Source organism: Lynx canadensis, chromosome C1, assembly GCF_007474595.2.
Source record: "Lynx canadensis isolate LIC74 chromosome C1, mLynCan4.pri.v2, whole genome shotgun sequence".
Lineage (NCBI taxonomy): Eukaryota > Metazoa > Chordata > Mammalia > Carnivora > Felidae > Lynx > Lynx canadensis.
Genome location: NC_044310.1, coordinates 33,709,380 through 33,734,689, shown reverse-complemented (window position 1 = coordinate 33,734,689; position 25,310 = coordinate 33,709,380). Strand labels below are relative to the sequence as shown.

General features: G+C 56.7%; 2 protein-coding genes across 6 annotated transcripts in view; one reads left to right on the top strand and one right to left on the bottom strand.

Annotated features, from left to right (window-relative positions):
• The first annotated feature begins 232 nt into the window (after nucleotides 1-232).
• Nucleotides 233-2,932, top strand: HYI (hydroxypyruvate isomerase (putative)). The gene is made up of 8 exons (XM_030327710.1): nucleotides 233-470; nucleotides 561-672; nucleotides 1,695-1,809; nucleotides 1,989-2,067; nucleotides 2,156-2,205; nucleotides 2,319-2,388; nucleotides 2,523-2,657; nucleotides 2,778-2,932. Exons 1-8 carry the CDS (start codon nucleotides 272-274, stop codon nucleotides 2,849-2,851), a joined length of 834 nt encoding a protein of 277 aa, XP_030183570.1. The 5' UTR covers nucleotides 233-271; the 3' UTR covers nucleotides 2,852-2,932.
• Nucleotides 2,929-25,310, bottom strand: part of SZT2 (SZT2 subunit of KICSTOR complex) — a 51,591-nt gene continuing 29,209 nt past the window's right edge. For 2 of the 5 annotated variants that reach the window (XM_030327696.1, XM_030327698.1), the window contains exons 29-72: nucleotides 24,975-25,116; nucleotides 24,721-24,813; nucleotides 24,491-24,569; nucleotides 24,095-24,385; nucleotides 23,801-23,942; nucleotides 23,506-23,613; nucleotides 23,355-23,418; nucleotides 22,947-23,132; nucleotides 22,433-22,600; nucleotides 22,263-22,341; nucleotides 22,057-22,128; nucleotides 21,673-21,874; nucleotides 20,779-20,878; nucleotides 19,969-20,098; nucleotides 18,051-18,203; nucleotides 17,866-17,968; nucleotides 17,671-17,776; nucleotides 17,473-17,584; nucleotides 16,731-16,849; nucleotides 16,462-16,626; nucleotides 16,125-16,209; nucleotides 15,802-15,966; nucleotides 15,546-15,713; nucleotides 15,048-15,187; nucleotides 14,455-14,621; nucleotides 14,232-14,329; nucleotides 14,008-14,140; nucleotides 13,766-13,896; nucleotides 13,562-13,662; nucleotides 13,312-13,488; nucleotides 12,843-13,110; nucleotides 12,682-12,761; nucleotides 12,469-12,594; nucleotides 12,145-12,344; nucleotides 9,929-10,019; nucleotides 9,703-9,783; nucleotides 9,546-9,620; nucleotides 6,881-7,094; nucleotides 6,322-6,475; nucleotides 6,049-6,171; nucleotides 5,535-5,940; nucleotides 5,285-5,401; nucleotides 3,898-3,966; nucleotides 2,929-3,761 (exon numbers count right to left, since the gene is read on the bottom strand). In XM_030327696.1, the coding sequence (XP_030183556.1) occupies nucleotides 3,618-3,761; nucleotides 3,898-3,966; nucleotides 5,285-5,401; nucleotides 5,535-5,940; nucleotides 6,049-6,171; nucleotides 6,322-6,475; nucleotides 6,881-7,094; nucleotides 9,546-9,620; nucleotides 9,703-9,783; nucleotides 9,929-10,019; nucleotides 12,145-12,344; nucleotides 12,469-12,594; nucleotides 12,682-12,761; nucleotides 12,843-13,110; nucleotides 13,312-13,488; nucleotides 13,562-13,662; nucleotides 13,766-13,896; nucleotides 14,008-14,140; nucleotides 14,232-14,329; nucleotides 14,455-14,621; nucleotides 15,048-15,187; nucleotides 15,546-15,713; nucleotides 15,802-15,966; nucleotides 16,125-16,209; nucleotides 16,462-16,626; nucleotides 16,731-16,849; nucleotides 17,473-17,584; nucleotides 17,671-17,776; nucleotides 17,866-17,968; nucleotides 18,051-18,203; nucleotides 19,969-20,098; nucleotides 20,779-20,878; nucleotides 21,673-21,874; nucleotides 22,057-22,128; nucleotides 22,263-22,341; nucleotides 22,433-22,600; nucleotides 22,947-23,132; nucleotides 23,355-23,418; nucleotides 23,506-23,613; nucleotides 23,801-23,942; nucleotides 24,095-24,385; nucleotides 24,491-24,569; nucleotides 24,721-24,813; nucleotides 24,975-25,116 (6,127 nt within the window). In that variant the 3' untranslated portion in view covers nucleotides 2,929-3,617. Of the gene's footprint in view, nucleotides 3,762-3,897; nucleotides 3,967-5,284; nucleotides 5,402-5,534; nucleotides 5,941-6,048; nucleotides 6,172-6,321; nucleotides 6,476-6,880; nucleotides 7,095-7,665; nucleotides 8,017-9,545; nucleotides 9,621-9,702; nucleotides 9,784-9,928; nucleotides 10,020-12,144; nucleotides 12,345-12,468; nucleotides 12,595-12,681; nucleotides 12,762-12,842; nucleotides 13,111-13,311; nucleotides 13,489-13,561; nucleotides 13,663-13,765; nucleotides 13,897-14,007; nucleotides 14,141-14,231; nucleotides 14,330-14,454; nucleotides 14,622-15,047; nucleotides 15,188-15,545; nucleotides 15,714-15,801; nucleotides 15,967-16,124; nucleotides 16,210-16,461; nucleotides 16,627-16,730; nucleotides 16,850-17,472; nucleotides 17,585-17,670; nucleotides 17,777-17,865; nucleotides 17,969-18,050; nucleotides 18,204-19,968; nucleotides 20,099-20,778; nucleotides 20,879-21,672; nucleotides 21,875-22,056; nucleotides 22,129-22,262; nucleotides 22,342-22,432; nucleotides 22,601-22,946; nucleotides 23,133-23,354; nucleotides 23,419-23,505; nucleotides 23,614-23,800; nucleotides 23,943-24,094; nucleotides 24,386-24,490; nucleotides 24,570-24,720; nucleotides 24,814-24,974; nucleotides 25,117-25,310 lie in introns of those variants that run through there. The other 3 variants (XM_030327697.1, XM_030327699.1, XM_030327700.1) reach the window with 3 other exon arrangements.

The window sequence follows — 25,310 nt, the reverse complement described above, 5'->3', positions numbered from 1 at the left end:
CACTCCCGGACCCAGCTCCTTCCGCTCGGCCCTCTAGCCTCTCCCCGCCTTTCCCCTTCTCCGGTCTCGAAAAACGTCACTTTTCTGGACCATCCGCGGACTTTCCCCCCTCGCTGCTTTTCTAACCTGAAAAGGCAGGCGCGGAGGGCTGGTGGCTCGGCTCGCGGCGCCAGCGCGCCCCCGCTCGGTCGGCCTCCCGACACGCGCCCGCCCCGCCCGCTTCCGCCTTCCGGCCCCGGACTCTGCCCCGCGAGCGTGTCCCCTGACCGCTATGGCTCCGCTCCGCTTCTCGGCCAACGTGTCGTGGCTGTTCCCCGAGCTCCCCGGCCTCCCCGCGCGGCTCCGGGCGGCGGGCAGCTCGGGCTTCGAGGCCGCCGAGGTCGCCTGGCCGTACTCGGAGTCGCCCGAGGCGCTGGCGCGCGCGGCGCGGGAAGCGGGCCTGCGGCTGGTGCTGATCAACACGCCCCCCGGTGCGCCGCGGGGCCGAACCGGGGCGGCGGTCGGGGGGGACGGGGAGCTCTGGGGACGCTAGCCGCAGCTGACGCCCGTTCTCTCCTCAGGGGACCGAGAGAAAGGGGAGATGGGGCTGGGGGCCGTTCCCGGGAGGCAAGCGGCCTTCCGAGAGGGGCTGGAGCAGGCGGTGCTGTACGCCAAGGCTCTGGGCTGTCCCAGGTATCCTACGCTCTTCTCCTCCACCCCCTCCCCTTCTTGCCCTGTCTCCTCCCAGACCCTGCCCCACGTTTGGGGTCTGGGAGAACAGGACGCCAGGTCAGAGAGCTCGGAGTCCGAGCGCACTGGCCTTTCCACTCCTTCAGTCCTGGTCCTTTGTCAGTTGCCTTTGGATTTTATCTGTCGTGTGCGATTCTCCTGTTTGCTACTCTTTCATCCTGGGATCCTGTGCTGGGGGCTGTCTGACCAGGGAGGTAGCCAGGTAAACATACAGAGATCCAGTTGAGGAAGGGTCAGTTCATGGCAGCTGTGGGAGCAGAGTAGGCACCTGTCTGGGATCAGAGGAAGCTTCTTACAGGTAGTGATGTTGAACAGGGTCTTGATGGAAGGAGCACTGGAGGCAAGGATGCAGCGGAGAGAGACCAGGGAAGGCTTCGTTTGCTCAGCAGAATTCCTAAGGTTGGAAATGTGACCTTTTGGAGTTGAGTGTGGCCGAGAAAGATCAGGTGGTAACAGGAGGAGGTAGAAGGCACACCATGGGGTTGATCAAATAAACACATCCCACCGAGTGCAAATGGGCTGAAGTGGAACTGGAAACTCGTCATTACTGGCGAGTGGTAGGGGCAGAAAGCAGATGGGAAGAATCTAAGGAGCAGATGCAGGAAGTGGAGACAAGCAGCATGGAATACTCATGGGAAAGGGTCAAAATAATTTCTAGAAAGGGAGGCTGACACATGTTCACAGCCTGAGGAGAGGACCACTGGAAAGGAGATGGACAGGGAGAGCCGAGTGAGAGGCCTCTGAAGCAGGAAGATGGGGTGTCTCTCAGAAGGTATCTGGGGAAGGGCACGGCCTCAGGCTGACCATGGAGTGTGAGGGTGCCGGAGGGCATCACTGCCAGGTGACAGATCACCAGCAGGGGAGATGGGGGGAAGGCAGCTGGAGGAGATGCCCACAGGGAGCCAAAGGAGGGCCCTGCTTCCAGGACGGACTCCCCAGCCCCCACCAGTGCTGTCTCCCCCCAGGATTCACCTGATGGCTGGCCGAGTACCCCAGGGTGCTGACCGAGCAGCAGTCAGGAGTGAAATGGAGACAGTTTTTCTGGAGAACCTGAGGCACGCGGCTGGGGTTTTGGCTCAGGTGAGAGACCAAGAACAAATGAACACACGATGCTTACACGAATGCCCATGTGTGCAGAGGGGGCACACGGTGGGCAGAACAGATGAGGCACAAGGCCGGGCACTAGCCCAGCTCACAGGGAACGGGGAGGGGCTTCACCAGTGACTGACTGATGGGACACGGGTCCACCATGATGCTAGGAGAGCCTCGTGGGACTGCTGGAGCCCATCAATACCCGCAGCACTGACCCTCAGTACTTCCTGGACACGCCCCAGCAGGGTAGGACTGCAGCCCTGTGCCCCCTCCAGTCCCGTGTGATCCGTGTGCTCTCCTTGTGTCTCACGGCCCCCTCCCCGCTCTCTCCCAGCGGCAGCCATCTTACAGAAGGTCGGAAGACCCAACCTCCAGTTACAGATGGTGAGTGGACGAAAGGGAGTGCTTCACAGAAGGCCCGTGTTCTCCACATCTGGGAAGTATGGGGTGAGGGAAAGGGCCCTGCAGGGCCTCTGACTGTAGTAATCTCTACGCAGGACATATTCCACTGGCAGATCATGGATGGCAACCTGACAGGAAACATCCGGGAGTTCCTACCCCTTGTTGGTGAGAGGGGTCTCTTGGCTCCTTGTTGTCTGCTGTGTTACTCCCTCTATCCTCCCACCCCTTCAGACCCTCGCATCTGTCCCTCTGGCCCCAGCTGGAGCGTGGGGCCCACATCTGCCCACATCTGTCTCCAGGGCACGTGCAGGTGGCACAGGTCCCGGGCCGGGGGGAACCTGACAGCCCTGGAGAGCTGAACTTCCCCTATCTATTCCAACTGCTGGAGGATGAAGGCTACAAGGGCTTTGTGGGCTGCGAGTACCAGCCTCAAGGTGAGGGGGTGCTGGGGCTCCAGGCCTAGGGCTGGGGAACGGAGCTCTGAGGGATAGGTAGCAGACATGGCTGTTTTTCTCCCCACGGGTCGAGATGCCACGGCCTCCCTCTCTCCTCAGGAGACACAGCAGAGGGCCTGAACTGGCTTCGTTCCTACTGGGGTAGGCGGGGCCGCCCACAGGCTGGCCAGTGAGGTCCTGCCCGGCACCCACCTGCCTCTGGGACAGTGCACCAAGCATCCCAAATCTCCTGAATTAAAAGACCACCTGCTGAACGTTTTCCTCTGTGTGTTATTGGGTGGGGGGAGGACACACGGTGTCTCAACTTCTGTCTCCCTGGGTTACTTCCCTCCTGTTGAGAAGGGACGTACAGCTCACACTCAAGTCCTCCAGTCCGTTGTGCCAGTGTCGCTGTGGAGATGGGGGTTTTCAAGCCCAGCTCTTCATTAACACACCAGAAACCACGGGTCCGAGAGCAATGGGGCTTGCCTGTGGTCACAGGGGCTTCAGAAGCAGAGCTGGGATGGGAACCAAGTTGTCATTATCTCAACAACAATGTTCGGCGATGATGTTCACGTGGGAAATGAAGACCAGAGGGCTCAAAATGCAGGGAGGCTGAAAGCAATCAAAGACTTGGGAGGCAGCATTCAGGCAGAGGAGCTCTCAGGGGTGAGTGCTTGGCACCTGGTGTGAATTCCTGGGGAGGGTCCAGGGGCCTGAGAGGAGATGGGCACCTCAGGGAACTGACCTGACCCTCTGGAGCCCTGGGCCGGTCACCCTGGCAGGTGCTCAGTGGGGCAGCTCCTACTGCTAGGCTGCGACTCAGGCCCCTGAGATCTAGTCACAAAGCCTTCGGTGTCCGTCAGTGTCTGGGCCCAGAAGGGTTGGTCAGTCCTGCTTCAAGTGGACAGTCTCACAGATCCATGGTTTGAGTAAGGATGACATTCACTGGTCTGGGCCTCACAGGAGGCGGGTCCAGAGGGTGAAGCAAGCTGTGTTGATGACGGACTCTAGGTGGTGGTAGGTGGAGACCAGCTGGGCAGGAGGGCTCTCACTGTCCTGGGGCTGCACCGGGAAGGGCTCTCGGAAAACCACTGTCAGAGACTGTGGGGAACATGGTGGGGGTGCCATGGTGAGTGGAGGGCAGAGTGGGTACCGGGGGCAGGGCTCCCCAGCCTCAGCAGGCTCCGGGCAGAGCCTCCCACTGGGCTGACGCAAAGCCCCTCCCCCCTGTGCTCACCGTCTTTCCCAAGTGGGAATCCAGAAACACCAGCACAAAACAGTCTGTGAACTTCTGATTCAGCACAACCTGCAATGAAAGACAAAGTGAGTGGGGAGTGAGGTCTGTCTCACCTGAGGCAGCATCCCTCTTCCCTGAGGGCATTCTGGAAGTGGGACCCATTTGAGGAAGGCCTGCGTCCATCACCAAACCTGCGCCCACCCGCATTCCACAGTCACCCAGGACCTTGTCTCTAAACTGAACCTCAGTCCTCGTCCTCACTGACTCCCAGTCAGCCTGACAGGAAGTCTGTTTCAGAGGTCATCTACCGAGAGGCCGCGCACAAAGCCGAAGTATATCAATGAAGGAGAGTTCTCTACACTTGACACGACCCCTCCTTGCCTCCTGTCCTGGGTCTCGTATCTCTTTGACCTCCGCTGGGACTTACGTCTGTCTGTCCCTATGCTCAGCTCTGCAATCCCTTCCATAGGATTCCTTCTACTCCCACGCTTCAGTTCATGTAGATGCTGCCCAGGTCTCCCTCCTGGGCTCCAGTTCCTGGCATCCATATACCTTCTAGAATATGGTCCTGGGAGCGCCTCACGACTTCAGACTCCACTTGTCACCCGTCCCCCAAGGCTGCTCCTGCTTCAGCGCTCCCACCACCCGCAGAAGCACCCCATCTGCTCACACCCCCTGCACAACTGCAGCTAGACCAACTCACGTCCATATCCAAAGATGCCCCTTCCCACCCTGAAACTACCCTTCTCCACAAGCAGGGTTGCAGGACCCCTCTCTACAGACCAACTCCTACTTTTGAAGCCCTCTTCTGCACGTCTCCTCCCCAGAACCACTGCTTTTGTCAGGCCCACCTCTTCAGTCTCTTAATACCCATGCTCTCGTGAACCCTTTTCTACCTGGCCCAGGCAGTGCTTTCAGTCTCTCACATGCCCCTGGGTATCGGGCTAGGAGGCACATTCTGAGTCTGGGGTGGGGCCTGAGAGTTTGCATTCTGGCAAGCTCCCAGGTGCCACTGCCGCTGCCGGCCTGAGGACCACACTTTGGGTAACGGGGCTTTAAAGCTCCAGAGGTCCTTTCTGGGATTCCTGCCCCTAAGACCAACCACTGATGAAGTTCCAGAGCTTGGCCCTCGGGATCTCTAGCCAAAGGTTTGTGTTTTTGTGAGCTTTTGAGGACAGAGCTCTAGGCTGTTCTCACGAATCCCATGTTGAGGGTCAAGTGCTCGAAGGGTTTTACATGGATCCGGGTAGTCCCATTTCATCTAGGCCTCTTTCCAGAGCAGACCTTGTTCAGGCAGGCTGGGGCTCCTTCAGGGGGACACCTGTCATCTCTCTGATGAAGACTTCTGCTGTGTCTCCCCTTTCAGGGGAGGATCAGGGAGACTTACCAGGTACTGAGTTCCCAAGTCTGGGCTCTGGAAATGGCGACAGCTCTGAGGAAAACGGCTTAGGAGAACCTTGATCAGGCTCTGGTACCAGGAGACCGTCATAGACAGGAAGCAGTCCTAGGGGAAGGTCCATGGGGCTGGATCTGCTGTCCCAGAGCCACCTGAGACCTCTGCACCCTCTACCCTGGCTGCTGGTAGGATTCCTAGTATCCAAACCAGCCCCTTCTAGAATCCACAGCTGCTTGCTTACCAGCTGGGGGTCAATGTCCCCAATGGATTTGGCATGGACTGCTTCTAGTAGCTCCTCCAGCTCAGCCAGGGCCAGGCGCCCCCCTAGCCGTAGCCGGTCAGGCCCTGGAGGCTCCAGCAAAAAGAGGCGCTTCCAGAGGGTGTCCCGGCGGCAGTGCCCTCCAGCCAGCCGGACCAGCTGAGCCAGCCGTGCCCGTGCCACGCCCACCTCCGTAGCCAATGGGGGGAACAGGGGAGCTGGTCCAGAGGCCAGGCCAAGCCCTGAGGCCTCCCCAGGGCTACCAGCTGAGCTCCCGGGAGTTTCCGGCTCAGGGGGCAGTCTAGGTGGCTTCCGGAACCGGCGCAAGTCGGCAGTGAGCCTGGGGAAGAGCTCTCGTTGGCTGGTGAGCACCACGAAGAACTGCAGCCTGGGGGGCGGGAGGGGTAGGAATGTGGTGATCACAACAGGAGATGCTCAGAGCAAGGGCACAGGGGAGCTGGACAACGAGCACAGTCAAGGTGGGGGATCTGCTGACCGCAGAACGTGCCGCTCAGCTTCTCCTTGCTCTTCAAAGGGTGCAGCACAGTGACACACAAGCAGAGACACATCAAAGTCATCCTGGTGACGAAGTCCCTCAGAGTCCAGGTAGGAGCCAGAGCTGTACAGTGAGGGTGGGTGAGATGCCAACACTGAGGCTCTAATGAAGCCAACCCCCTCCCTGCTGCTCGAGACTCTGTCTCCCTACTGCCAGGATGGCCTCGACCTCAGCTTCACCAGATCACATGCTGGTGCCCCCTTGCCACTCTACCTGTGCCACGCTGACACCAGGGCATATTCATTATGTTCTGGGCCTCCTGGCCGCGCCATCCGCAATGGCTTCATGTGGTAGGAGCTGGCATGGTCGGCCACGTAGTTATACAGCTGGTGGGCAGCAATGAGTGGTGTGGAAAGCTCCAGGGTCCCTGAGGGGCAAGTTACAGGAGATGCTGAGCCTGGGACAGACACACTGCATGGGTGGGGCAGGAGGTTAGAAGTCCCTAAGGCTCTGATCGACAAGTGGCCTGGCTCTGTTTTTCTGGGGAGCTCCTGTGGAACATCGAGATGGGACAAAAGTGGCTCGGGAGAGACAGAGGGCAGGGTACACATGACACAGGATCTAAACTTTGATGTGAAACAGCGTGAAGAACTTAAGATAAAGACACAAACCAGACACATGGGGACAGGGTCCAAGTGACCTGAGGCGATTAACAATACAAGACAGGAGGTGCAGAGACTAGGTCTGGCCCCAGGAAGTGGTCCCATCGGCCCTGGCTTGGAGACACCCTGTGGTCTATTTCTGGTTCACTGGCTTGCCCTTGGGCACAGACCTTGGTAAATGTGATTACGACCAAAGTGGGGCCCGTCAGGGTGGTGGGCCAGGAAGTGTCGCAGGAAGGTGGTGAGGTGGTAGCCATGTCGCAGCACTAGGTGGGCACCCAGGACGTGTTGGTGCACCAGGCGCAGGTGGAAGTCGTAGCTGAATGAGTGCACGTGCATCAGGTCCCGCACCTTGTCACATTCCTCAGTGAACAGCATGGACAGCTGGGGAGGTGGCGGCAGGGGACTGGGTCAGGATACGGCACACGGCCCAGCACATTCCCATTTCTCTCCCTCTTCCATGGGAAGAGGAAGTTCAAGATTCACCCTGTTGCTGTGGGCCTGGGGGAACCCCGTCTGCCGGAGTAACTTCTATGGGGAGCCCTCCTCATTACGTCCCCTGTTTCATACAGTATCGTGACTCTGTTGATGTGAAACCACGACCATTTTGACAGATGGGCCTTTTCACTCTATCCCAGATTCCAGTAAAGTCTGAGGCAGATTCACTGACGCAAAAAATACTTGTTCAGTGTCTTACTAGGTACTGTTCCGGGTGCTGGGGATACAGCGGGAAACAAGCAAACCCTACCTTCAAGAGCTCCCGTTCTAGTAAGTGGGTAGGTAAGATGATAACTGTTAGGCAGAATAAATGAGGCAGTACGCTAGAAGGTGGGGTTGTGGAAAATCTAGTAAAGCAGCTGCAGTTTTAAACAGGGTGATCCGGGTAGGCCAGGTGTGTAATTTACTATTAGAAAGTCTTTCCCGGCCCCTCCCATCTCTCCAGCTTTACCTTCCATCAAAGCACTGCTCTTCCCAGTACATCATACATTCTCTTCACACTTTTGTAACTGCTTGTTCTCTCTGCCTGGAATGCTGCTCTCCCTGCTCCCCAAATGTGGCTAACTCCTACTCAATCGTAAAGCTTCATCTGGGATATCCTGCCAAGGCTAGGCCAGGGTAGGCCTCCTCTAATTGATCTGCGAATGAATGAACCACGAACGGAGGAAGGAAGGAAGGCAGAGACACAGAGCTGGTGCTTCTCTTGGTGGAAATCACCATCACTGAGAGTGTTAGCAGCTGGATCTGCGGTGCTGGGATGGCAGAATCTACACGACCATTCCATCAGAAGCACTGGGCACAGGAGTTACTAGGAAAGGAAATAACTGGCTGTCAAAGAAGTGACAGCCTAGGGGCCAGGGGAGCTGTGTGATCTTGGCTGAGTCATGGTCTCTCAGCCTTAGTTTCCTCATGTACATGAATATAACGTAAAGGTCTTTGTAAAGCTAGAGAGCTTGTGATAAACTGAAATAACCAAGGACTATGATTATCATGAGCACCAGAGAGGCGGCCAAAGAAATGTCACAGGATGCTCACGGAGGAGGGGAAGAGGAAGAGAGGAAGGCTCGGGGACACTGGTGTCTGGGACATCACTGATTTCACTGTTAGGAAGGCACACGATGATGTGTTACCTTAGGGCTCACGTCCCACAGACCTAGATTCCAACTCCAGTACTGCCACCAACTGGCATGTGCCCAGGCAATTACTTAATATCCATGCACATCAGTTTCCTCAAGTGTGCAGCAGGAGGAAAACTCTCCGCTGAGCACATACTCCACACTTAATAAACAACAGCAACAAAACAATTTACAAATCTAAGTAGGGTCAGAGATTACACAAGTAGGGGCAAAGCGAGCCAAACTGGATGGAAATCAGGGGCAGAGAAGCCACAAGGACTTCAAGAAGCTCAAGAGAGTCATGGGGGTGGGTCTTCCCTGCCAGTACAGCACTACACGGACAGCGTACCTGCTCGTCCAGAGCTCCCTTCATAGCGCTCTGGCCCAGGTAGGTTCCTGCACGTAAAGTCCCCACGCTTTTCTAGGTCACCTTATCTTGTGATGAGTGGACTAGGGATCCACACTCAACTCAAAGGCAACCACCTATGGGCTGGACGTGAGCATTCCAGATATGAGGAGTCTGACTAGGCCCAGTCAGACCTTGATCTCAAACTAGATGAGAGGCACAGAGAAGGTACAGGCCCTCACATGACATGCCTGATGACCTGAAGGAGCTGAACTAACTCAAGTGCAGAGGGCTTTAGGTCCCTGACCTCACTCAATCCTCTGACTCATTCTGAGCACTCCTGAGTTGTGCGGCCCTCACCGGTATAGGGCTCTGCCCTGAGGCCGACAGGGATGTAAATAACAACTAAGGGCCAGGGGTATGCTGTGTGGCTGGGAACTCTGGTCCTCATTCTAAGTGTTAGTGATGACACTGACAAAGTCTGGCTGTCTCCAGCTCTAGATTAGGCCAGGACTGCCCTTGGCACTGGCCTACCCATGTGTCAGGTTACCCACTATGTTCAATTGTGCTAGCTGACCATCTCTGGTTATGGCTTAACCACAGGGCCAGGCTCCTGTCAGTGCCAGACCAGCCACGGTGCTGGACTGCCTTCTGCCTCCAGTGCTATGGTTGAATAACAGCTCCGGGCCATCGACACAGTGACACTGATAGGTGGATGACCCAGTCATGGCACCAGAATGACCACTGACTTGGCCAGCCCACAGCAACAGATCACCACTGGGCCAGACTATCTGTGTTCCTCTTACTGGCCACAGCACACTGGGGATGCGCTGAGTATGCCCGAGACCCCCTATTCCCTCTGTTCCTACCACATACCTGAGAGTTGACAGCTTGCCCCATGGGGATTCGGGAACATTCTAGGGCGAACTGTTTGACACAGAAGTAACAGCCCTGGAGAGAGGGTGAAGATGAGGTCAGGAGGGCAAGAGACAGATGGATCTGGCTCTCCCTACTCAGTGCTCCTCCTGCTCACCTGAAAAGCCAGCTCCATGAGGATGATGCCCCCGGGCAGTGCCCTCTGTAGGTGGTAGGTGGTGACTGGAGAGCCAGTGCTCTAAAGAAAGGAGAAAAACTGGGGTTCAGGGGCAGGGGTTGGAGATTCACCAGCCTCGAACAAGCAGGGGAGGATCAGGGATGCTAGCTTCGGTCTGGGGCCTCATGGGTTTCACCGTCAGTGAAGGTACACAATGATGCATTACCTTGGGGCTCCCGTCAGTCTTGGTTTTAGGGCAGGAGAAGGAGCCACGCCCCTCTGTTCCAAGGACAGCCATGGCCCGCAGCCGGCTGGTGCTGTAGGAAACAGAACAAGAGGATGAGGCAGGCCAGTGGGTAAGGCGGTATGGCCTGCACACCTAGAATCCATTTCATGGGCGAGCAGGGGTAGAAACAGGGCCAGAGAGGGGATGGAGCTGCCTGGGCTCCTGTGTCAGGTAAGTGGCCGAGACCAGAGTTCAGGTCTAGAGCGTGGGGCAGGATTCTCTCCACAGCAGCTGCTGTGGTCAGGGGAAGCCAGAGGAGTACTCCATGGGGAGGGGGACAGCAGGCCTCGCTCTACCAGTGAGAGAAGGAGGGTCAGGTGAGGGTGCGAGAGAGGCTGCTGGGACTGTGGGGAGACACCGTGATGAGAGATGGAGTGTGCGTACTGGGGGCAGTGGGAGCAGGGGGACGGAGAGGCTGATGCACATCTAAGATTTCAGGAGGAAAATTCAAGCACATGCTTGAGGCCGTAGTTAGGCACTTTTGCTGAGAGGGAAAAGGCTTTTTTTTTTTTTTTGACTAAGAAACGGCAGCTTCAGTGTCCCATAGGTTTGCTCAACTCAGAGGCAAGGGGAGCAGAGAAGCAGGGAAGGTACTGTGAAGAAGGGAAATAGCAGGGACCAGTGGGACACACTCATCACTTCAGGAGCTATAAACTGCCAGAGTTCTTGCTGGCAGTCTGGGGTGGGGAGTGTCAAAGCCTCTGGGGAAAAGCAGCGTCTCATTTAATCCTCAAGGAAATTGGGACAAGACTTAGGCAGCGATTGGAAATGGTTAAAGACTGATGAGAAAGGAAGGCCTGACAATAAATTTTGCTCTAGAAATGTATTTTTCAACCCAGTGTCTTTTGTTTTAAAAAGGAATCCAGGGGCACCTGGGTGGCTCAGTCGGTTAAGCGTCCGACTTCGGCTCAGGTCACGATCTCATGGTTTTTGAGTCTGAGCCCCGTGTCGGGCTCTACGCTGACAGCTCAGAGCCTGGAGCCTGCTTCGGATTCTGTGTCTCCCTCTCTCTCTGCTCCTCCCCCACTCACATTCTCTCTCTCTTCGCAAAAATGAATAAACATTAAAAAAAATTTAAAAAATTAAAAAATTAAAATAAAAAAAAAAAAGGAATCCAGAGTTTCAGGAAGAGCTTCACTGAATGGGAAGTATGGACACTGAAGTCTCTCAGAGACACTCCTTTAGGGGGACCTGTCTAGACAGCAAGCAGAGCTCCTGCTCAGTCCCTGTCACCCAGAAACGAGAGGGGTGAGGTCCCAGAGGCGCAGGCCTGTCCTCTCCTCCTAATGCCTGGAAGAGCAAGGGAGGCCTGGCAGCTGGAACGCTGGTTTCAGAAATGCTAAGGAGTTGGAATTGGCTTTCTGGGCCAAGTGGTGTCTTGAGGAAGGAAGTACAACTTACCGGCTTAAAAACAGAGAGGAGGGAGAGAACACCTTGATAAATTCACAAACGTGGAGACCCAAAAGTAACCGTGCCATGTGAAGAGATACGTTCCCATGGCCACTGGGAAGGGGCTGGGAACGCAGACTCTGGAGGCCCAGATGTTGAGACGAACATAAAGCAGGGGCCACGGAAACGGGGATTTGAGATTTGACACAGAACAGGGAAGGTGGCTGTGGATGTTTCATGTGCTCTGAGGAGAGGAAAGGTGATGACAGAAGAGCTGCCTACTTGCCAAGACTCAGGCCTGTCACAACTGCCCACGAGCAGGCCAGACACAGGGTTCCCTGTTGAGAGAGACCGCTAGCTTCCTGGGGCCACAAAGGGCTTCCTGGGCCACGAAGCATGTGAAATACCAGGAGAGGCCCATGCAGGATCTGGCCAGGAATCAGTAAGCCCCAGATTCAGAAGCCTGGGAGCTTCACATGTGTGGTTGTACACCGGCACGTAAGCAAAAAGACGTAAGCGGGCATGAACCCTGTGAGGATGTACACGGCTCCGCATACAAACGTGGCCGCGAGGTTTAGACGATGTGCGGGAGGCCCGCACGAAAGCGTCCAAGATCCTCATGCATGTGTTCAGCCCAGTGGGATGAACGTGCATGAGAACCCAGTTGTTCCAACGGGACCCGTGTGAAGAGACCAAGGGTGTGTGGGGCCTGGCCCATGGCAGAGGGGAGCGGGGGGGTGGGGTGGGGAAGGAAGAGACGGGCTCACCTGCGGGCGGGTGAGGGGGGCCGCAGCGGCACCAGCACAAAGCCCATGCTCTGCAGATACTGCACGTACTGCTGCAGGAAAGCCAAGCTCAGCTCCTTCAGCCAAGGCTCCTCACGGGCACCTGGCGGAGGCACATCTGAGGGCTCGCAGCCTGTGGGGGCCTCGCGGCTCCCGGAGCCTGACTCGGGGCGATGGCGCCGCTGTGGGAGTGGAGATTAAGGGAGGCTCTAGCCGCCGTCAAACACGCCACAGTGGGGGAGGAATGGAGGGCACTGCAGGTAAACGGAGGTCCCGTGGGAGAAGCCCAGGAGTCCCCAGCCTCACCTGGCCCTCGGGGGGCCCAGAGGTCTCTGGGGGCCCATGCAGCCAGGCAGCCGGGTCGAAGAGCAGGGCTGTCGCACAGTAATGCACCAGGCGGGACGACTGCTTCAGGGTCTCCAGCTCCGCAGCCTGGGGACATGGGGCGGTGAATACCAGAACGGTGGCCAGGAGAGGGTCACAGGATGCTCACGGAGGGCACGGGCTCGGGCCACTCACACTGATGGGCATGCTGGCAGGGGCAGAACGCTGCTGCCAGGTCACGAACAGGTTCTCCATCTTCATCTGGCGCTCCAGCTCTGGGGGTTGCAGGCATTGGTAACGGCCCGGGAGCTGTCAGCCCTCTCTCTCCCACATTCTGCCCGGCCCAGTGCCCTCACCTCTGCGCTCGGCCATCTTGATCTCCAGGAACTGTTGTCCATGGTAGGTGACGGGATCAGGGGGTCTGGGCACAGGACCGAGTGAGGAGCTGGGGCGGGCAGCTGTGATATCCCGCAAGGCCTCATCGAAGGGGAATGTGTCCAGGGGAAGGGGGCCCCCACCCCGAGAGGATGCACTCAGCCGGCCCTGTTCACGGCTCAGAGGGGGGCTTGCACTCCGGATGAGGGTCTCTGCTTCCATGGTTGGCAGCAGAAATGGGTTTGGCTCCTGAGAGAGACAGTGTCACAATGGGTTCATGGCCTTTGCCCTCAGATCCTCTCACCCACCCCATGGCCTCCTTTCTCAGACTCACCCTCCCCACTACCTCTGCCCTCAGTCTGTCCCCTCTCCCCTGCTCTCGGACTGGCACTTCCTTGAACTAATCCCTCAGGAACCAGAACTAGAGGAGGGGGCCCAAGCAACGGGCACCTTTTCATCCCGCACCGGGAAGTCCAACTGGCCGTAATGATGGAAGAGCCCAAGCTTCTGGCTGAGGAGGCAGAAGATGAGATGGGCACGTGAGTTCTGCCACTGCACGAGGCGAACCAGCGCTCGGCCCAATGCCGCTCCCAGGTCTGGAGCCCAGTTGTAGGTCAGCAGCTGCAGCTGGAAGTCAGGGGTCAGGGTCAGGGAGATCACCGAACCCTTTCTCAGACCCAGCCGCTGGCCCCACATCTACCTTCTTGTCCACGACCTCCAACAGCAGGAACCTCTGCCGGGGAGCACTTCGCCCGGAGCTCCCATCACCTCCTGGCTCGAAGCGCTGCATGGCCTTGGCGGCTAGAGGGGGGAGCGGCTCAATAGGGGTCTGGAGGCAGATCCCCTTGAGGCCACCCTGACCCCACAGCTATCTGAACTCACCCCCACTAGGCCATGCCCTCACCCTGCTGGGTTGGTCTTCTCCACTGCAAGAAGTTCCTGCCCAGAAGCAGCAGATGTCTCTCAGCTGCTGGGCGTGGGGTTGGGCCCAGTTGTCCAAGGGAGCAAGGACTGAAGATCTCAGGCTCTGAACCCCTGGAGGGAGGGACAGAAAGCAGACCACCCGTGGCCCTATTCTCTGGCCACCACCTCCCAGGCCTAGCCCCCACCTGCCCTAGCTCAGCCTCCATGAGACCCCAAACTCACAAATGCTGCTCAAAGACACGGACGCTGGTGTCTCCAGCCATGGAGGTAACAAGAGCAGTGAACTCAGAAAGGACAGATGGAAGGAGGAATCGGGACACCATGTGGGTGGAGCTTCTGGACACTGAGGCACAACCTGGAACCAGCGCAGAGAAGTCATGATGGGGCTGCAGGATGGGGACCAGGCCATGGGGTTGAGTACAGGGGAGGGGGGCCTAGGGTCTCACCGATCTGAACCATAAACTCCATCCAGCGCTGAGTCACACGAGCAAACACAGGCTGCAGGGTCCCCACCTCGCCCTCTTCTAGCTGTGTGGTCCGGCGTCTGAAGACACAGTAGGAGTGAGACCCTCACATCCATGTCACACGAGTGTGTTTATACAAACTCGATACTCACCTGTGACTTCACACCCTCCCATGACACAACAGGACACCACAACACACACACACCTTTGTCTCTGGGCTCCAGAATCTGGGCCCGGTGCCCGCTCAGTTCCACCTGGAGTCCGAACACTTTCAGTTTTGTGACGCCTCCGGCCCCGGGTGTCTTCTGGCCGATCCAGGACAATGTCATCCGTTGTTTTGGGGGAACCCAAGTCCCCACATTCTGTTTTACTCTGGGGGCAAGGCAGTGAATGAGGAAGAGCCGTCGGGAAGGGGGATGGCATGAAGGATGGGGGCATCGTGGAAAAGTAACAAGAGCCTGGAGGGCTTGGTGCAGGCCCTGGCGTTGCTGCAGGCTCACTAAGGAGCTTTGGGCAGACTACTCAGCTTTCCTGAGCTTCGGCACCCACGTTGGGAAAAGCCCTACTTATCCTGCAGGCTGCTGTGAGGGCCCCGTAAGAAAAAGGGAAGCGAAGGCACTTGATAAGCTGAGGCTCTCTACGTCAGAGAGAACCTGCCACATTCTGCAAACCCCTAACGACAGGATCGTTTATATGACAGGTGATCTTGGGCGAGGTCTGCAGGGGAAGGTAGGGGGGCTAGGAAGCAGGCAAGAAGGTAGATGCCAACTTCACCACTTCTTCCCATCCTCCCATTACCAGCATATCCCAGAAGCTACGCCGGCCAGCCTTGCTGGGGGGAGTCACAGGCTCCCCAGGGCCAGGGCCAGGGCCAGGGGGAAAGGTGCTAGCTCGGCTCGCAGGGCTCTTGGTTTCCAACGACCCGCTCCTGAGACTTCCTGCGGACATCAGACATTACAGAAGCCTGTCACTGACGGTCAATCCCTATTTCCGACAACCTAGCCCCAAGACAGGTATGAGAGGGACTTGTCCCTTACTCTACCTGTTAGTGAATGACAGTATGTGCAACTGATAGCCACACATTTGTGAGCAGATATCCCTCTCTAAGTGGGTGACCAACTGCATGTGTGCATTTTGCTGGCATGTCACCTTGCTGATGCAGGGAAGATAAAGCACAACCGTGAATCTGTATTTTGGAGGGAGCCTCTGTGATGCCTTCCTGGACCCCCATCTTTGCAATCTCACCAGCTACCACTGTCTTCCCGGGGCCTGGGGTGTTCTCTGGACCCCACGTACCTGGAGATGTGTCCTCTGTACACAGCGAGGCTGGCAGCAGCCGCAGCTCCATAATGCCATCAGCCAGGGCCTGGCGAGCTGCTCCTCGGAGCTTCTCCTCTAGCTGTACGATACTGATGTTCCCCTTCTCCCACACATCCAGTCGAAGCCGTGGGGCCCCATTCTGAGCTGAAGGAAAGAATGGAGGTGACCTGGGGGTGCCTCTTGTTCCCAGAGCATTAACTATACACCCCCTCCTCTGACCAAGCTGCCCCACCTGAAGAACTGTCTGGCACGATCGGGCAGCGGGTGACCTGGGTCAGCTGCTCAAATTCCTCCTCTTGCAGTGGGTCTAGGGGCCCCGGAGAGGAGGGGGGCCATGATGCCAGTGAGATGGGGTTCCCCCCTTCATCCACGAAGGCTAGAGTGATGCAGGCAACCCCTGGGTAGAAATCCACAGGAAGGCTCAGGTCTGAGACCTCCAGACATCCTGTTGCCCCCTCTGGATCGCCCTGAGCTGCAAGGCTGGAAAAGGCCCTGTCAGCCACAAGACAAGAAAGGCTTTCCCACAGTCAGCAGTGGCACAGGCCTGCCTCGTACCTTTGCCCCCGGTGCCCTGTCCGCCAGGCTTGTTATACAAGTAGATGTCTAAGTCGGGGAGGCCGCCCTGCAGTGGGAGCGGGTGCTGGGGAGACAAGCACAGAGCACTAAGACTAAGCGGATGGACAGAAGCCATCAGGGGGTGGTGTCCACAGTGGGGGATGGCAGACAGGCACACCCGGGAGCACAGGAAGACAATAAAGGTGCAGGGGGTGGGGGAGGCATGGGTGTATACAGGTCCACGGGCAAAGGTAAGCACGTGACACCTGTAGAAAACGGTTACAACGGCAAGGGGGTGAGTGGGGGCATCTGTGCACGGGAGGGACTGAAACCTCACCTGGAAGTGGTTCCGGCTGTTGCTGTCCGTGTACTTGGGAGAGTGCAGGAAGATGAGCAAGTTCTGCCGCAGGTACCAGGCCAGGGCAGGAAGCCAGGGCCTGCAGGAGGCAGGCAGGGCCAGATGCAGCACTTCTGAGGGGAGACTTCCGGGGGGCTGGATGAACTGCAGAGTGGGAAGGGGAGTCAGAGCTGCACGGAGAGGGTCCAGTGGAGACGGTCCCTATACCCGAGCCTTGGAGGGATGTTGGAGGCTGGGAGGGAGCTGACCTCCACGTCAGCCGGTGTCAGCTTGCAATTCCGAACCAGCATGACTGTGATGACATCCAGCGTGGCCTCGTCCAGGCGCCGACGCAGAACCCGTACCAGCTCATCTGTAATCTCGGGACCTTGACACAGCCATGGTAAGGTGGAGACACTGACCGAGGATCCAGCAACCCCCAGTACGGCCCTTAAACCCCAGCCTTGAACATTCCCCCACACACTGGAGGCAGCCAGAACTAGTTTCTAGAGCTGCCAAGTTCTAGTTTACTGTGTAACTGTGGACAAGTGAGTCTCACCTCTCAAAGCCTCAGTGTCCTCATCCATAAGATGGGAGAAATAATATCTACCTCATATGTAACAGTCTTAGCCCAAGACCTGGTACACGTGAAACCAGCTATAAATATCAGCTGGAACACCCAGTCACCTACTGGATACCCCATGCTCAACATATCCCAAACCGAACCCATCACCTTCACCCCAGACCTATCAAGAGAACACCATCTACACATAGTCACCCAGGCTAGATACCTGATATCACCTTTAACGGTTTCTCTTCCCCAAGCTGCATTTCATTCAGCTACAGGGCCTACTCTCTAAACATCACCGGAGTCTGTCTGTCCCGCCCAGCTCTGGCATGAGGGAAACCCAGAGCACAGCATGAGCTAGAGTGGGAAGGTACCAAAGGAAGTCTCGGAGAATTCCAGAACCTCATCTGGTTACACTCCTGCCCCCTCCTCACAGTGCGTACCTGCCTGTCCTACGCCATGCACGAGCAGCTGGATATGCCTGTCCACCTGGCCCACAGGTCGAGCAGCATCTGAACCACGGCTAGAAGCCATGTCCAGGGGAGAACGAGGACCCTGCAGGGAAACTTGGTCAGGGCCCGGCTCCAGGGGGTAGAGTATGAGGGGAGCACAGGGCACCAGGATATGGGGGTGATACATGCCGAGGCTTCCTCAGAGTAGATGGGCTCCTGGCTTCGGGACAGAGCTAGGGAGGGGGGCAGGGCATCACCTTCCCAAGGCCGCTCACTGCAGGACGTCTCCAGGAGTCTGGAAAAGAGAGGCAGAGTCTTTGGACATACCTCCTCTGCCTCCGTCCTTGATCCATGCTTTGCCCTGTCTTCCCAGGACCCACATACCTCAGGTAGTACACAGCCTTCGTTGCTCGTTCCTGATAGACAAACATATTCTTCCGGTTCACCACAGAGAAGGCATTGAGCACAGAGCGCAGGGCCTGGATGGCTGTGCGAGTAACAGGGGCTCAGGACGCTCCCCTCTCCACATTCCCTCCCACTCCACCTGCCCTCTCATGCCCATCACACACCCCGAGAGACCCCCATGCTGGGCCCCATTTTCAGGCGCGAATGGACTCGAATCACGGTTTTCCACACAACGTCACAGGAGAAATGGCCAGGGACAAACTGCATGGTGGCTGCTAGGTACCCTCGGGGTGTACAACTCTCGTCAGCAGCGTAATCTGGGGAGAAGGGAGACACTGGATCAGAAGCGGGACATGGCCCTCTGCCCTTGCTACTTCACACTAATGAACTGCCTACTTGTCCTCACTCCCCAGGACTCCTTGGCCCTGTCTATTAGCCCGCAGGGGCAAGACGGTCATTCTGGGCAACAAGGCAGGACCATGCTCTTGGGAAGCCAGGTGACAGCACAGAGGCTCTCGGGAGGTGTGGAGAAGGAGCTAAGAAGAGGCGTCAGGTAAGGCAGAGCACAGGAAAATCCCAAAGATAATGCCAAGACACTCTGACTGTGTTATACTAGAACATGTTATAATCCATCTGTGTGCTCACAGGGAGTGGCAACAAAAACCCCATTAGAACGGAGAGGATGTGAGTGCTGACACACGCTCACAGCAGAGTCAGGGAAAATGCTCTGGAGGACAGCTATCCCAGGGAACCCCTACGGCGGTAGGACACAATGCAAGAGCCCAAGCACACGGTCCAGTGCCTCGTCAGACCCCTGCCAGGTTCCCAGGTTGATGTGGAACCTCCCAGTAGGGCCAAGGTGGCGATTTGGTTTCTCAGAGAAGCTGCTGCCGGGTGTGAGCGGTGTACGGGCCACACAGGGGGCTGCAGAGTTTGAAATGGAATGCTGGTTGCTAAGACCTTCGGCAAAACCACACGGAGAGACTATAACGAGGAGCAGCCATCTCTGGGCTCCAACTGGTCTTACATCTCAGGCTGCTAGAAGTCATTTTGAAGCGAAAGTACTTGGCTGTCCTGGCTCATGCTCAATTTGTAGAAGATGCCATCAACTCCCTGGGAAGTCCGCTAATTAGGGGACTTCTGCTTTGATATGGAGCACATCTCAGGATGTGCAGAGAGATGCAATGTCCAGGACTGTTAGGGACATTTGCCCACAGACTTGTGGAGAATGTTAAAATTAAGAAGCGGTCTGATTTTACTTTTAAACCAGAAGGGAGAACTGCAAAGGAATTCCATGATGTGGCTTTCCCCTCTGAGCTGGGGTGAGAGGTCATCAGGAGTAAGAGAAGACTGCAGAAGTGTCAAGACTTCAATTAGCATCTCGAGAATTACCATGTTTCCCAACCATGACCAGAAATCTGAGGAATCCCAAAGGGATCTCGTACCTGCCTGTCTGGAGGGACAGCCAACTGGAAGACACATCCTCCTGCTGGGCCTTGGGCTCCTCCCCTCTGCCCTTCTCCCCCCTGTGACTTGGCCTATAAGTCCACACTCCCTCACTCCATTCTTCGGCCCTGTCTGTTACCCAAAGGGGAAAGACGGTCATTTTGGAAAAGAAGGTGGGGCCAGGCAGAGGCACGCCCTCAGGAAGACAGGTCACAGCCGGTGCCCCTTCCACAGTCCCTTTTCTCCTGTATTCTTCAACCTTTCCTTCTCTACTGGCTCTTTCCCTGTGGAACATAAATGTGTGAGTCTCTACCTCACTATCAAGTTCCTCCGTTGCCTCCCATCTTCCTCTAGTCTCCACCACTTGAATGAGTAGCTATTCTCTGCTCCGGCTGTATAATTATCTTCGCTTCTGTTTCTCTGGTCCCTAGTCCCACCTCCCTGCTGAAACTACTTTCACTGACAACACAGAGGAACTCTTCAAGAGTCCAACTCAGCAATCCTTTTCTGTCCTATCCTCCCTGCTCTCCTGGCACTGGTGACCAGGTCACGGTGCCTCCGCCCTTGTCTTTTCACCCAAGAATGGATACAGAGAGGGCAGCAGCCCGTGAGGGAGGCTCCTGGGTGGGGTCTCACCATCACTGGGCAGTGGTGCCCGCTGACGGGAGTGGAAGGGGGTCTCGCTGCGCCATAGATCTTCTTCACTCTCGGCCACCAGAAGAGAGTTACACACGTGACTGTCATGGAGGTCCTGCAGAAGCAGTCGCTGGGAGAAGGAGCAAGGTATGAGGGAACCGAAATATTTCTCATAAATTGGTGGTGGTGGTCAGGGATGATCAAAGGCCAGAGCTGATGCCTGTTATTACTGGGGGTCAGTGGTCAGCAGAGCATCAGTAATCACTGGGGTGGGGGTCGGGGTGGGGGGTCAGAGATGTGCCCCATAGTCACTGGGCTCTGAACCCCCGTTAGAACTCATCCCTCTTCTTTGCCAGAACGTGTTCCCCATCCTTCAGGTCTCAGCTTAAAAATCAACTCTTCCCCTGACACTTCAGAAGGTCAAGACTGTCATTTGCTCTCCTAATTCTTCACAATTGTAATGGATACAATTCATACAATTCAGTTGTTCAATGCCTCTCTGCCCCACTCGACACAAGCTCCAGAGAGTTTTCCCTGTGCTGTTCACTATTATATCCCTAACACTGGCACAGTGCAACTAGAAGGGACAGCTCATAGTCAGGGCCTGGGAGAGTAACCCGCGTTACTGGGACGAGTGAGGGAGCGTTCCCAGTTTGTAGAGTCCGTGGAGTAACAGTACCCCGGTAACCAGGTGTCAAAGAAAATGGCCAAGATGGATCAAGAGCCTGTGAAGGTCAAGTTCCTGGAAACTCCTTCCTCATCTGAACAGTGTCCCGTGCCTAGAGAGCCCTGCCCCCAGCCATCCCTTACCTGGTTGACCTCCCTGCAGATCTCCCCAACTCGCCTCACCAGGAGCTGCTGCAGGTGGCGACACTCGGTGCCTGGTCCCCCATCCTCCCGAATCAGGCTCCTAGAGGGGAGGGATGGATCAGACACACTTCTGGGGTGGGGGTGGGGAGCTTGAGAGCTGAGGCCAAGAGAAATCACGAAAAGGGAGTAGGACTGGACAAAGAGAAGCAAATGGTGGGAAAGAGGAGAAACAGAATTCTCGGTAGCAATTACGGCAGCATAGGCTCCACGCTTGCTTTGTCAGCCCTCATGTGGGCAGCACACCAACCCCAAGGCTTCCTTCACACGGTGCACCTCTTCTCCATTCTCCAATCTTGATCAGAATGGCGGTCTTCCCTTCTCAAACCCCCTCCACTCTGTGATGAGAGCCATATTTAACCAGAGGCCTACCTGTGAATTCTGGCTCTGCCCTTTACTGTGACCTTAGGCAAGTATTTAATTTCTCTGTGCTTGAGTTTTGTCATCCATGCCATAAGGAGAATAATACTTTCGAGGACTATTTCATAGATGAAAGGAGCTGATCCAGGTAGAACCCTTAGAACACTGTCTGCTGCATAATAAGCACTTGTGAAATATTACCTATTATTCCCATATCAACTTCTGAAGCTGCTGTGAACTGTAGATGCTCTTAATGCTTGACGAGGAGCCCAAATCCTACCAGCTTTTTACCTCTGTTAGGAAAGCAAAGAGTAACCTGCTTTGCTATATATAGGCTGTGGGAAGTGGTCAGGACCCCCCAGCCTTAGAATACAAACCCTCAGTCCCAAGTTTTACTTTTGAGTGATATTGGAGAGGAGTGTTGTGGGACCAGGGGAAAGCAGCTAACCTCAGAGTCAGGCGCAGGACCCTACTTACCGCGCATGTGCATACACTTCTACACGATCCTGTAGTATGCGGACGATGAGCCAGAAGTCAGGCAGGCAGGGCCCAGGGAGGCCTGAGAGTGAAGGCTGTGGAGGTGCCTGCCCAGGTGGGGTCCGCAACGTGAAGGGAGGCTTCTCCCCCAGAGTCTCATTGGGGCCCTCGCTGTCTGAGCCACTGCTGCCACCATCATAACCTGTTTCAAATGTACCGAAGTTCAGCCCCGTCCTTTGGCTCATCTGAGCCTCCGGGCATATCAGGCTTGATGGGCCCTTCCATGTTAGTCCTTTCTGATGCCCCCTGCCCAGTCCTTCTGCTGCACAGCCCTGAGTCTGCTTCCTGTCAGCTCAGAGCCCTCTGCCCATCGCCCCGGCTTACCTAGGTGGTCAGAGTCCACACTGCCCTGACTGGACATAAGGCTCAGCCCCCGGCTAGGCCCAGGCTGTCTCCCTGGGAAGAGAAGGAAAATCCTGGAACGTCTAGTGATCCTGTTTAGGACCACCCTCTGAAAATGGAAGCAGGGCCAGGGATCTGCAAGTCCCTGGTCCTAGCCCCCAGACTTTGTTGCCCAAGTCTTCTCTTACCTCCCTGTGGCAGGCTGAGGAGGGGCGTGCCATCAGAACCCTCTGGGGAGCCAGGGGCTTGGGGGCTGGCTGTCAGGGCCTAAGGTTAGGCAGAAAGTCAGGACTGAATACAGGCCCCACACACCCACCTCCACTCCCTCCATTCCCAGGTCATCCCAGGAAAGGCTCACCTCCGCTTCGACGCCTTCGGCCTTGTCCTCATGGCTGTGCCAAGCCCAGGCTGCTGAAGGGAGCTCCCCTTGGGACCCTCCTGGCTGTTGGCCAACTGCCACAAAGAAGAAGCCACTGTCAGGATCTTCAAGAAGAATGTGGCCAGGGAGGTGAAGGCGGCGGAACTCCTGGGGAGCAGGAGCCAAGGTCACAGTTTAGGCAGAGGCAGCCCTCCCTATTCACGCCCTCCCCCTCCAACCCCCCGCTTCCTCAGCAGACCCCCACAATCATCTGGTAAAGCAGACACCGGCATCCCCATTGCTGAGGTATACAGAGGTTCAGCGAATTGCCTAAGGTTCAACAGGCCTAGTGGCAAGGAGGGGAGTCGGGTCTCTTCCCACTCTTCCCAGGCATGGGGTGAGGGACAGTGTGGTGAGGAGGCTGTTCTGGAGGGAGGCCAGTCTACTTCCGTATCTGGAGTCCAGGGAAGAATGGGCCCCAGGATGACCAGGGGGTGTTCTGAGGGTAGCATACCTCCTTGAATTGTGTGAGGGAACGTTCTGGCCCAAACACAAAACTCAGTGGCAGGGTCTGGCGAAGGCAGGTGGAGCGTCCAGGAGAGCTATGGATGTGGGCAGCTGCACGGTGCAGGGTAGGGCTCTGGGGGATGCCCCCTCTTCGGAGGGCCGCTACCATCTCGTCCTCCAGCAACCAGTGGATCTACAGTCAGAGAGAGATCAGGGGAGTGGCCAAGGGCACCTCCCTCGCTGCCTGGCACATCACCTCACTCCCAGACTAGAAGGTACTCTGCCTCACAGATTGAGGGCAGCCCTACTCTGATCCCAGAATAAAGGGGCGCCTTAGCTTACTCATATGAGGGAGAGGGTATCGGTTACAGTGCTGAGGGGCTGTCAGTTAGGCTGGGGGAGGGAAGGCCCTCACCTCACTCATGGTGGTCTCAATAGCCAGTCTGTGGGGTGTGGCCAAATTGGACAGTCCAGGGTGCCTAAGTGGAAGAAAGGTTTAGATGTTGGTTTCCAGAAAACAAAACTGACAGGAAGTGAGGAACTCTGAGAGGGACAAAGGGAAGTACCTGTCTTCTTCTGGGGGTGGCATTGGGGGCCCCAGGCCATCATCCGACCTTAAAGATGATGGCTGCCCCGGGGATCGTGGGAAGGAAGCACTGCTTTCAGATGTGGACCTGAATAGAGTGGGAGCGAAGGTCAAAGATCAGCAGCTACGGCAGCTACTCTCCTCCTAGGGCTTCTTTAGCACTCCTTTCTTGGACTCTTTAAGGGGTCCTAGAGCCCTCAAGTACCTCTAGATTCCTTTAAAGGGCCCCTACCCAAACAAGGCCCCAGATCCCCCCACGAGACTTGCTGCCACACCGGTGGTGCTGAGGGTCCGAGGTCGGGGGAAGCTCCACTTCCAAAGGCAATGTCAGCACAAAGACGTCCAGCGTAATACTGAGGTCCCTCAGGGGCACGCGGCCTCCAATGGGGGGGCCCTCCAGACTGGAAAGGACCTGGCCTGGGAGAGGGGGAGAGTCAGGGGTTGCTGGAGCCTGGGGACAAGCACAGACTTCAAGTTCTCAGTGCTAATGAGTTACGTCCACCCACAGACAGACAGGCAGGCAGGCTGTACTGGGACCTGTGGCCTTCCCTTGGGCACCCCAAACTCACCCAGGCAGGTGGGCAGGCTGCACACAGGTACTGAGCTGTGCTGCCCACGCAGCCGCACGGAGCACGTGAGGTGCAGGAAGAGAGGTGGCAGGTCATGTACCAGGCCCTCAGGCCCGGTAGGCGAATCACCCCCCAGGATACTGAAGGAGTCTTCATCAGGGTTCACAGTGTCCGCATCTGACAGCGAGGCAGAGTCGAGCCCAGCTGGCCCCAGGTCTGGTTCACGGCTCTCACGATACTCCACCTCTAGCTCTGGGTCACTCTCAGTGACCACACAGCAGGCTGTGTCTCCTAGACGTGGACGCATGTCGTGTGGTTAATGGGAGAGGCTGGCAGTGGAGGGCCCTGAATCCTGGCTTTAAGCAGCCTTCTCATCTCTATCCATTGTCCACACACCTTCTTCTCCTAGGAGTTCAGCCTCCGAAAACTCCAGGTCACTGACTTTTCTGTCTACTGTGTCCCGGGGGCCTTCATCCTGAACAAAACAAAGAGAGCTTTATCCAACGCAGGACAAGAGCCACATCTGGACCCCAGGGAGCCAAGCGTCAAGAGGACCTGGGTGGGCCCAGTGGGGCCTCTGGGCTACAGGTCGGGGGTACGAGAGAGGAAGGGAGGAAGCCGCTCACCTCTCGCCTGCTGGATGGAGGGCAATAGAAGAAGTAGTGGGGATTGGAGGGCACTGTGCGGAAGTAGAGACCACTGATCTCCAGGAACTTCTCCTGTTTTGGGGTTAGAAAGAGGCTGTTATGTCAGCCAGCCCTCAGCAGAACACTATCCCCTACCTTAGAATAGACAGCTACATACCCCCACCCCAGGAGAGAACACTGCGCCCGGTGCAGGCAGGGCTCCACCCCTCTTCTGCCCTCACCAAGCGTCCCACCTGGATGAGGCTATGAAGGGCATCATGTGCCTCTCCTCGGAGCTGGCAGACGTCTGTCAGAGAGATCTCCAGGCTAGGGTCTGGAATCCCAGGGACACGGCTGCTCTGAAACTCAGGCTCGCTGAGGTCCTCAGTCTCTATGCTGAGTGGTCAGGGAGGGGGTGAAGGGTGTGTTAAGGAGGTGTTAAGAATCAGCGAGCCCTAGAGGAGGCTGCTTCCCTACTAGGCGCAGCCCACACCTGTCTCTAGCAAGCGTGCTCAGCACACTGGCACGGGCAGTGGAAGAGGCGAGGAGAACAAGCCGACCTATTTTGGCTCGAACCTCCATGTTTGTTA

Excerpts from the sequence above, each read along its gene's own strand:
- HYI (XM_030327710.1), top strand. The coding sequence starts at position 272 with ATGGCTCCGCTCCGCTTCTCGGCCAACGTGTCGTGGCTGTTCCCCGAG. Across the intron at positions 2,068-2,155 it reads CCTGGACACGCCCCAGCAGG|CGGCAGCCATCTTACAGAAG; the intron begins GTAGGACTGCAG and ends GCTCTCTCCCAG. Across the intron at positions 2,658-2,777 it reads CTGCGAGTACCAGCCTCAAG|GAGACACAGCAGAGGGCCTG; the intron begins GTGAGGGGGTGC and ends CTCTCTCCTCAG.